General features: G+C 45.7%; 1 protein-coding gene across 1 annotated transcript in view; it reads right to left on the reverse strand.

Moving 5' to 3' along the window:
* Positions 1-10,395, reverse strand: part of OTUD4 (OTU deubiquitinase 4) — a gene marked incomplete in the record, with an annotated part of 176,835 nt that extends 166,440 nt beyond the window's left edge. Inside the window, 1 exon segment of the mRNA XM_073604542.1 lies at positions 9,880-10,395. Coding sequence (XP_073460643.1) covers positions 9,880-10,023 — 144 coding nt within the window.
* Positions 10,396-11,992: the final 1,597 nt, after the last annotated feature.

Consider the following 11,992-nt stretch of genomic DNA (forward strand, 5'->3'; position numbering starts at 1 on the left):
CTCCTGAGCTCTTCAGTTTTTTTTGTTCAGCCCGCTGGGTTGAAAAACATAAAATAAAAATACGTGTGTGCAAGGCTTAAAGAGAGAGTAAACGTCCATGGACGATTTTTACCTATAGGTAAGCCTATAGTAAAGCTTACCCATAGGTACAGTAAATATCTCTGAAACATGCACCGTTTAGGAGATCTTTACTTGTAAGCCTGCCAGCGACATCACTGGCGCATACGCTCTGAAGGCACGTACTGTGCCATTCCTTCAGACCACCGTGCACTGAACAGTGGCTCCCGCACACATCTGCTGGAGTGACTTCAGTGCGCTCATCCAATCAGATAACTGGAGCCCATCAACCTGGAACGAAGAGCGCGTAAAGATGGAAGCCCCGTCAGCACACCGCTGGAGGGCTTTGTTTTAAAGGTAAGTTTCACATAATGTGCTAGTATGCGATAGATAGATGTGACCGCAATTTGGCCAGTACCAGATGAACCAAAAAAAAATGCAATCCACCTATGACCAGCTTTTAACTCTACAATAAGATGGGAATTGCCGCCCTTAGGGATTCGCTTACACTTGCAGTTGGAGGGGTAAAAAATAAAACAGTTTAGCTACATTTTATCATCCCCCAACCACTCTCCATTAAGCTGCAAAGGCAGCAGATAAGACGTTTACATGCCTCAGGGCATTGCGTTGGGGCAAGAATTAAACCCTGGGCAGTACCACCCACCAAATGAAGCCAATTCAACTGGATGGGGCTATGCCACAACCACCTAGTGAGCAACTCTTCCCGAACAGAACTGTTGGTATATATTCACTCGATCAGTGCTTTCAACCAATCGGCTGCAGCGCTGATCAGCGTATCCTGGCAACGGAAGAACCCCGCTGCCAGAATACAAAAGCGCAGCAGGATAATTCCCCCAATTCCCCCTCAAATGTGTGGATGGGGAATCTGTTCACTTTTCTTTTTGATCAGCTAGCTAGCTGATCCCCCCCCCAAAAAAAATAAATAAATAGAATCTATGAACAGCCTTAGATATTTGTCCCCACTGAAAGATTTACCCCTCTTTCCTGCTCTAGTGACAACGTCAAACACTGGTTTTCCCATCACTTCCTTTCTGCATCCAGGTTTACTCATCCATCCCCAACTGCAATTGGCTACTGGATGTGCAGACACGTGCACACAGTAAGGTCGTTGCTTTGTATAGGCTGAGCGGCTGACACTGTTTGCAAACACTTGTCATCCTAGTCGCAAGAATCTGCTGTGTGCACATATTCAAGCACGTCAAGGAGGACTATGACCTGAAGTATAAAAAAACCCACAAAAAAACAACAAAGTTTTGGCTAGACACAGTATAACAACTATTATGTTGTGGGTAACCACAACAACCAGAGCAGGGCGGACTAGAAGAAATTAGCAAACTGGCACATAGGCAGTATTGGTATTCCAGACATAGAACATGCAGTCCTAAGGACCCAATCACACCTGAGCGTTTTGTGGCTCAACGTTCCAAAACTTTCAACATCCAAAATCCCATGTATTTCAATTGTGGATGTTAGAATGAGAGCACAGGAGCCAATAGCCTGACACTCTAAAAGCTACTAGAGCTACTTTTGTGGCAGAATTGGACATTTTTGGCCCATGGACTTGAAAGAAATCCTCAAAACACACGAAAATGAAAGCGTTTAGCTTGTGACAACTGGCCCCCTCCCCCCTAGTGCCTTCCATGCTTGAATGCACAAGTAAAATGCTTGAAATACACTTCTAAAATGCTTAGTCCCCATGCACATGGGCAAAAAAAAAAAAAAAAAGCTGCTTTTAACCACTTAAGGACCGAGCCTCTTTTTTAGATGTGTTTACAAGTTAAAAACTGTTTTTTTTTTTTTGCTAGAAAATTACTTAAAACCCCTCACCATTATACTTTTGTTTTTTTTTCTAACACCCTAGAGAATACAATGGCGATCGTTGCAATACTTTGTCACACCGTATTCACGCAGCGGTCTTACAAGCACACTTTTTCTGGAAAAAATACACTTTTTTAAATTAAAAAATAAGACAACAGTAAAGTTAGCCCAATTTTTTTTTAATATTGTGAAACATAATGTTGCGCAGAGTAAATTGATAACCAACATGTCACGCTTCAAAATTGTGCCTGCTCGTGGAATGGCGACAAATTTTTACCGTTAAAAAATCTCCATAGAGGAGGTCTAGGGCTAAAATTATTGCTCTCGCTCTACCGATCACGGCGATACCTCACATGTGTGGTTTGAACACCGTTTTCATATGCAAGCGCGACTTACGTATACGTTCGCTTCTGCGCGCAAGCTCAGCGAGACGGGGTGCATTTTAAAAAAAAAAAAAAAAAATTCTCTTATTTTACCTTTAATATTTTATTTTTACACTGTTTAACCACTTGCCGACCGCCTCACGCATATATACGTGAGCAGAGCGGCACGGGCAGGCAAAATCACGTACCTGGTACGTGATTGCCTTCCCGCGGGCGGGGGGTCCGATCGGACCCCCCCCCGGTGCCATCGGCGGTCGGCGTTTGGCTGGGAGAGTTGAGAGACGAGGGGGAGGCCATCCGATCGTGGCCCCCCCCTCGCGATCGCTCCCAGCCAATGAGAAACATCCCCTGCCTCTGTATAGTACACAGAGGCAGAGGATGTGATGTCATCTCTCCTCGGCTGGCCAGTTTCCGTTCCAGCACCGAGGAGAGATGACATGTAAGTGCGCCAACACACACACACACAACACAGTAGAACATGCCAGGCACACTAAACACCCCCGATCGCCCCCCGATCCCCCCCCAATCACCCCCCCCCTGTCACAAACTGACACCAAGCAGGTTTTTTTGTTTTGTTTTGTTTTTTTCCTGATTACTGCATAGTGTCAGTTTGTGACAGTTAGCAGTGGTAGGACAGTTAGTATTAGCCCCCTGTAGGTCTAGGGTACCCCCCTAACCCCCCCTAATAAAGTTTTAACCCCTTGATCACCCCCTGTCACCAGTGTCGCTAAGCGATCATTTTTCTGATCGCTGTATTAGTGTCGCTGGTGACGCTAGTTAGGAACGTAAATATTTAGGTTCGCTGTCAGCGTTTTATAGCGACAGGGACCCCCATATACTACCTAATAAATGTTTTAACCCCTTGATTGCCCCCTAGTTAACCCTTTCACCACTGATCACCGTATAACTGTTACGGGTGACGCTGGTTAGTTCGTTTATTTTTTTTAGTGTCAGGGCACCCGCCGTTTATTACCGAATAAAGGTTTAGCCCCCTGATCGCCCGGCGGTGATATGCGTCGCCCCAGGCAGCGTCAGATTAGCGCCAGTACCGCGAACACCCACGCACGCACCGTACACGCACCGTACACATCCCTTAGTGGTATAGTATCTGAACGCATCAATATCTGATCCGATCAGATCTATACTAGCGTCCCCAGCAGATTAGGGTTCCCAAAAACGCAGTGTTAGCGGGATCAGCCCAGATACCTGCTAGCACCTGCGTTTTGCCCCTCCGCCCAGCCCACCCAAGTGCAGTATCGATCGATCACTGTCACTTACAAAACACTAAACGCATAACTGCAGCGTTCGCAGAGTCAGGCCTGATCCCTGCGATCGCTAACAGTTTTTTTGGTAGCATTTTGGTGAACTGGCAAGCACCAGCCCCAAGCAGCGTCAGATTAGCGCCAGTACCACTAACACCCACGCACGCACCATACACCTCCCTTAGTGGTATAGTATCTGATCGGATCAATATCTGATCCGATCAGATCTATACTAGCGTCCCCAGCAGTTTAGGGTTCCCAAAAACGCAGTGTTAGTGGGATCAGCCCAGATACCTGCTAGCACCTGCGTTTTGCCCCTCCGCCCGGCCCAGCCCAGCCCACCCAAGTGCAGTATCGATCGATCACTGTCACTTTTTTTTGTAGCGTTTTGGTGAACTGGCAAGCGCCAGCGGCCTAGTACACCCCGGTCGTAGTCATACATCCAGCACTGCAGTAACACTTGGTGACGTGGCGAGTCCCATAAGTGCAGTTCAAGCTGGTGAGGTGGCAAGCACAAGTAGTGTCGCGCTGCCACCAAAAAGACAAACACAGGCCCGTCGTGCCCATAATGCCCTTCCTGCTGCATTCGCCAATCCTAATTGGGAACCCACCACTTCTGCAGCGCCCGTATTTCCCCCATTCACATCCCCAACCAAATGCAGTCGGCTGCATGAGAGGCATTTATATGTCCTCCCGAGTACCCCTACCCAACGAACCCCCCCAAAAAAGATGTGTCTGCAGCAAACGCGGATATAGGCGTGACACCCGCTATTATTGTCCCTCCTGTCCTGATAATCCTGGTCTTTGCATTGGTGAATGTTTTGAACACTACCATTCACTAGTTGAGTATTAGCGTAGGGTACAGCATTGCACAGACTAGGCACACTTTCACAGGGTCTCCCAAGATGCCATCGCATTTTGAGAGACCCGAACCTGGAACCGGTTACAGTTATAAAAGTTACAGTTACAAAAAAAAAGTGTAAAAAAAAAAAAAAAAACACAAACAAAAATAAAAAAAAAATAGTTGTCGTTTTATTGTTCTCTCTCTCTCTATTCTCTCTCTGGTGTTCTGCTCTTTTTTACTGTATTCTATTCTGCAATGTTTTATTGTTATTATGTTTTATCATGTTTGCTTTTCAGGTATGCAATTTTTTATACTTTACCGTTTACTGTGCTTTATTGTTAACCATTTTTTTGTCTTCAGGTACGCCATTCACGACTGAGTGGTTATACCAGAATGATGCCTGCAGGTTTAGGTATCATCTTGGTATCATTCTTTTCAGCCAGCGGTCGGCTTTCATGTAAAAGCAATCCTAGCGGCTAATTAGCCTCTAGACTGCTTTTACAAGCAGTGGGAGGGAATGCCCCCCCCCCACCGTCTTCCGTGTTTTTCTCTGGCTCTCCTGTCTCAACAGGGAACCTGAGAATGCAGCCGGTGATTCAGCCAGCTGACCATAGAGCTGATCAGAGACCAGAGTGGCTCCAAACATCTCTATGGCCTAAGAAACCGGAAGCTACGAGCATTTTAGGACTTAGATTTCGCCGGATGTAAACAGCGCCATTGGGAAATTGGGAAAGCATTTTATCACACCGATCTTGGTGTGGTCAGATGCTTTGAGGGCAGAGGAGAAATCTAGGGTCTAATAGACCCCAATTTTTTCAAAAAAGAGTACCTGTCACTACCTATTGCTATCATAGGGGATATTTACATTCCCTGAGATAACAATAAAAATGATTTAAAAAAAAATATGAAAGGAACAGTTTAAAAATAAGATAAAAAAGCAAAAAAATAATAAAGGAAAAAAAAAAAAAAAAAAAAAAAAAAAAAAAAAAAAAGCACCCCTGTCCCCCCTGCTCTCGCGCTAAGGCGAATGCAAGCGTCGGTCTGGCGTCAAATGTAAACAGCAATTGCACCATGCATGTGAGGTATCACCGCGAACGTCAGATCGAGGGCAGTAATTTTAGCAGTAGACCTCCTCTGTAAATCTAAAGTGGTAACCTGTAAAGGCTTTTAAAGGCTTTTAAAAATGTATTAATTTTGTTGCCACTGCACGTTTGTGCGCAATTGTAAAGCATGTCATGTTTGGTATCCATGTACTCGGCCTAAGATCATCTTTTTTATTTCATCAAACATTTGGGCAATATAGTGTGTTTTAGTGCATTAAAATTTAAAAAAGTGTGTTTTTTCCACAAAAAATGCGTTTGAAAAATCGCTGCGCAATTACTGTGTGAAAAAAAAAAATGAAACACCCACCATTTTAATCTGTAGGGCATTTGCTTTAAAATAATATATAATGTTTGGGGGTTCAAAGTAATTTTCTTGCAAAAAAAAATAATTTTTTCATGTAATCAAAAAGTGTCAGAAAGGGCTTTGTCTTCAAGTGGTTAGAAGAGTGGGTGATGTGTGACGTAAGCTTCTAAATGTTGTGCATAAAATGCCAGGACAGTTCAAACCCCCCCAAATGACCCCATTTTGGAAAGTAGACACCCCAAGCTATTTGCTGAGAGGCATGTCGAGTCCATGGAATATTTTATATTGTGACACAAGTTGCGGGAAAGAGACAAATTTTTTTTTTTTTTTTTTTTTTTGCACAAAGTTGTCACTAAATGTTATATTGCTCAAACATGCCATGGGGATTTGTGAAATTACACCCCAAAATAAATTCTGTTGCTTCTCCTGAGTACGGGGATACCACATGTGTGGGACTTTTTGGGAGCCTAGCCGCGTACGGGACCCCGAAAACCAAGAACCGCCTTCAGGCTTTCTAAGGCCGTAAATTTTTGATTTCACTCTTCACTGCCTATCACAGTTTCGGAGGCCATGGAAAGCCCAGGTGGCACAAACCCCCCCCAAATGACCCAATTTTGGAAAGTAGACACCCCAAGCTATTTGCTGAGAGGTATAGTGAGTATTTTGCAGACCTCACTTTTTGTCACAAGGTTTTGAAAATTGAAAAAAGAAAAAAAAAAAAATTTTTTTCTGGTCTTTCTTCATTTTCAAAAACAAATGAGAGCTGCAAAATACTCACCATGCCTCTCAGCAAATAGCTTGGGGTGTCTACTTTCCAAAATGGGGTCATTTGGGGGGGGGTTGTGCCATCTTGGCATTTTATGGCCTTCAAAACTGTGATAGGTAGTGAGGAGTGAAATCAAAAATGTATGCCCTTAGAAATCCTGAAGGTGGTGCTGGGTTTTCGGGGCCCCGTACGCGGCTAGGCTCCCAAAAAGTGCCACACATGTGGTATCCCCGTACTCAGGAGAAGCAGCTGAATGTATTTTGGGGTGCAATTCCACATATGCCCATGGCCTATGTGAGCAATATATCATTTAGTGACAACTTTTTGTAAATTTTTTTTTTTTGTCATTATTCAATCACTTGGGACAAAAAAAATAAATATTCAATGGGCTCAACATGCCTCTCAGCAATTTCCTTGGGGTGTCTACTTTCCAAAATGGGGTCATTTGGGGGGGGTTTGTACTGCCCTGCCATTTTAGCACCTCAAGAAATGACATAGGCAGTCATAAACTAAAAGCTGTGTAAATTCCAGAAAATGTACCCTAGTTTGTAGACGCTATAACTTTTGCGCAAACCAATAAATATACGCTTATTGACATTTTTTTTACCAAAGACATGTGGCCGAATACATTTTGGCCTAAATGTTTGACTAAAATTTAGTTTATTGGATTTTTTTTTATAACAAAAAGTAGAAAATATCATTTTTTTTCAAAATTTTCAGTCTTTTTCCGTTTATAGCGCAAAAAATAAAAACGGCAGAGGTGATCAAATACCATCAAAAGAAAGCTCTATTTGTGGGAAGAAAAGGACGCAAATTTCGTTTGGGTACAGCATTGCATGACCGCGCAATTAGCAGTTAAAGCGACGCAGTGCCGAACTGTAAAAAGTGCTCTGGTCAGGAAGGGGGTAAATCCTTCCGGGGCTGAAGTGGTTAAAAAAAAAAAAAATCGTGTCACTTTTATTCCTATTACAAGGAATGTAAACATCCCTTGTAATAGAAAAAAGCATGACAGGACCTCTTAAATATGAGATCTGGGGTCAAAAGACCTCAGATCTCATATTTACACTGAAATGCAATAAAAAAAAAAAAAAAAAAAATATTGTCATTTAAAATAAAAAAAAAAAAAAAAAAATGGCCCTTTAAGAGCTATGGGCAGAAGTAACGTTTTGCGTCGCTTCCACCCTACAATGTCATGGAGACGGGTGGGAGCCATCTTCCCCCACTCATCTCATGCTAAGGAAGGAGGAACATCCGATCGTCTCCGCCGCTGCCGACGGCTCCGGTAAGCGATGGAGGGCACCGGAGCGTGGCGGGTGCCTCTCCAGCCGCCGATAAAAGTTATCTTGTGGCGAATCCGCCGCAATTATCTTGAAGCAGACTGCCAGCCAAACAAGAGGATACCGGGGGTTATGGCAGCTAGCTGCTGCAATAACAACGATATCCCCCCCGTCAAAGTAAAGACGTATGTCGGCATGCAGCAGTCCAGAAGTTGTTAAAAGGCATACAGCATATTTTTTATGCCCCTAAAAACAGTTCTATGTTAGACTATGCAGCCATGCACATCAGGCATTTACATCAGTATATTAAGAGCAGCGTTTAGAGGTCTGGTACCCAACCTGCAGCCCATCTGTGTATGTGCGGCCCTCGGACCTCAGCAGCTTGTAGAGAGAACATTGATTAAACTGGCCATAGATGGTTAAACTCTTGACCGATTCAGCAGGAACTGGCTGAAATTCCAACCATCTATGGGCAGGCTGATTGTACCCAAGTTGATTCAATCAATTCGGGTACAACCAGCAAGTCAGATTTCTAGCATGCTATTGATACCAGCAGCTCTAGCTGCTAACAATAAATCGAGAGAACACAATAGCTACGTAGGAGAGATTCTCAGCGTTGATGGGGAAATCTAACGATTTTCATTCCTGCGACCCATGTTTGCAGGAAAGAAAATCACAATCCATGGCCTGCCTTAAAGTGGTTGAAAAGTCAGAAAGTTTTTTAAAGATAAAAAAAAAAAAAAAAAAAAAAAAACAACACGTGTGTGCAGCAGCCCCCCTCATACTTACCCGAGTCCCATCTCTCTCCAGCGACGTCCACGAGTGTCCCAGACGTCCGGGACTCTCCTCCTGATTGGGTGAGACAAAGCAACGGCGCCATCGGCTCCTGCTGCTGTCAAAGTCAGTTAGCCAATCAGGAAAGAGAGGGGGTGGGGCTGAACAGGGGGTCCGTGTCTGAATGGACACAGGGAGCTGTGACTCAGCTCGGGGCCCCCATAGCAAGCTGCTTGAACTCGACAGGAGGGAGGGGCCAGGAGAACAGACGAGGGACCAGAGAAGAGGAGGATCTGGGCTGCTCTGTGCAAATCCACTACATAGGGCAGGTAAGTATAACATGTTTATTTTTAGAGAAAAAAATAAAATTAACAAGACTTAATCACTTTAAGGTAACAGCACTGATCTCTATGAACCTCATGTAACATGTCCCCAGTTTTGTATTTGCTTCTGCAGCATATCCCCAGCCAAAAATGTAGCATGTGCTCACCTCCTCTCAGAGAGGCGCTTATGATCATAGTTTATGTGAGGGGATAGCTGCTCTCAATTTGCCATCCATGTGGGTATGTGTCCCTGAGCACAACCAGTGTGAGTTTAGGGTCGTGCACCCACAGAGATGTCAATTCGCAGTGACATGAACGTGACTGTCTGCACGGTGCTGCATGGAACACCCTTACACACCCTGCAGGTAGCACAAGGTCCTCACAAGGGATTCACCTTAAAGTGGAGCTGCATATAAAAGGGCAAGTTCCACTTTAAGGCCTCCTCCCCCACCAGTTTGTGAAATGGCACTTTCAAGGGGGGGGGGGGTAGCAGGTACCTGATCTTGACAGGTACCCGCTCCCACTTCTGCGCCAACCACTTAGCCAATCAGAAGTTCTCCCTGCAGTCTTCTGGAACATATGACTGGTACCAGAAGACTGTGGGACCATTCACAATGCACGCACCGTGGCCACCTGGCTGCGAAGCCGCAAGCTGTCACAGCCAGGTGCCCACTGTTAAGATGTCGGGGACAGACAAGGAGGGTAAAGCGGCTGAGGCGAGCGCAGCGCTGGATGGTGGGACGGGTGAGTGTTTATTGAAAGTCAACAGCTACAGTGTTTATAGCTGGTGTTTGATTTTTACACAGGAGACTGGAACTCCTCTAAGTCCACCCCTGTCGCCGAGACCCCTCGCCCCTGTTATGAGGCCTTCACAACTGTTATGAGGTCTTAGTGTGAATATTCCAGGGGTGAAGAGTGCAGAGTAATAATAAAAGGGTGATTAGTACCTGCTCAGCCACTGCCCTGAACAGACACGATCCATCCTTGGCGATTTTCTTCCTGTACAGCCCCTTAGACCTCAGGTAAGTGTCCATGGCAGCCTCCTCCTGACTGAGGGCAGGCTCTGCGCCCTTCACCCGGGGCTCCTCCATCGCCGAGTGCTGAGTACAAACAAACGTGTCTCTGCTCTTCTCTATCTAACCCGCATGGCAGAAGGGCGGACAGGGGCCGTGTGGCAGGGATCGTCCTCCAGTGGGGGGCATGAGAGGGGCACATAGGGGCATACACGTGCAGCGCCAGGTGCGTTTGACAGACAGGGCCCCCTGCTACTCAACCACAGCGGAGATCGGCATGGCGGCACCGACCGCTACAACCAGCCGCTCACCTCCATTGAGAGGAAGGGCGAGGCAATGCGGCACCAGGCGGAGGGAAAGTACGAAGAAACGAAACAACTCCGCAAGGAAAAGTTTTGTTTTCAGTTTAGAGCTGAGTGCGGGGATGGGCGAGAGCAGGGGGAGGAGTAGGAAGTGCTAATGATGAGGAGAAAACTATGGGCATGCGCAGAACAAAGCTCACACACAAGACTACACTTCCCATACACACAGAGGCCTAGTCCTCATTACACGCACAAGACTACACTTCCCATACACACAGAGGCCTAGTCCTTATTACACACACGGGACTACACTTCCCATACACACACAGAGGCCTAGTCCTCATTACACACACAAGACTACACTTCCCATACACACAGAGGCCTAGTCCTTATTACACACACGGGACTACACTTCCCATACACACACAGAGGCCTAGTCCTCATTACACGCACAAGACTACACTTCCCATACACACAGAGGCCTAGTCCTCATTACACGCACAAGACTACACTTCCCATACACACAGAGGCCTAGTCCTCATTACACGCACAAGACTACACTTCCCATACACACAGAGGCCTAGTCCTCATTACACACACAAGACTACACTTCCCATCCATACAGAGGCCTAGTCCTCATTACACGCACGGGACTACACTTCCCATAAACACAGAGGCCTAGTCCTCATTACACACACGGGACTACACTTCCCATACACACAGAGGCCTAGTCCTCATTACACACGGGACTACACTTCCCATACATACAGAGGCCTAGTCCTCATTACATGCACAAGACTACACTTCCCATCCATACAGAGGCCTAGTCCTCATTACACGCACGGGACTACACTTCCCATACATACAGAGGCCTAGTCCTCATTACACGCACAAGACTACACTTCCCATACACACAGAGGCCTAGTCCTCATTACACACACAAGACTACACTTCCCATACACACAGAGGCCTAGTCCTCATTACACACACAGGACTACACTTCCCATACACACAGAGGCCTAGTCCTCATTACACACGGGACTACACTTCCCATACATACAGAGGCCTAGTCCTCATTACATGCACAAGACTACACTTCCCATCCATACAGAGGCCTAGTCCTCATTACACGCACGGGACTACACTTCCCATACATACAGAGGCCTAGTCCTCATTACACGCACAAGACTACACTTCCCATACACACAGAGGCCTAGTCCTCATTACACACACAAGACTACACTTCCCATACGCACAGAGGCCTAGTCCTCATTACACACACAGGACTACACTTCCCATACATACAGAGACCTAGTCCTCATTACACACACGGGACTACACTTCCCATACATACAGAGGACTAGTCCTCATTACACACACAGGACTACACTTCCCATACATACAGAGGCTTAGTCCTCATTACACACACAGGACTACACTTCCCATACATACAGAGGCCTAGTCCTCATTACACACACAGTATTACACTTCCCATACATACAGAGGTCTAGTCCTCATTACACACATGGGACTACACTTCCCATACATACAGAGACCTAGTCCTCATTACACACACGGGACTACACTTCCCATACATACATACAGAGACCTAGTCCTCATTACACACACAGGACTACACTTCCCATACGTACAGAGACCTAGTCCTCATTACACACACAGGACTACACTTTCCATACATACAGAGGCCTAGTCCTCATTACACACACGGGACTACACTTTCCATA

This window comes from Aquarana catesbeiana, linkage group LG01 (assembly GCF_042186555.1).
Source record: "Aquarana catesbeiana isolate 2022-GZ linkage group LG01, ASM4218655v1, whole genome shotgun sequence".
Lineage (NCBI taxonomy): Eukaryota > Metazoa > Chordata > Amphibia > Anura > Ranidae > Aquarana > Aquarana catesbeiana.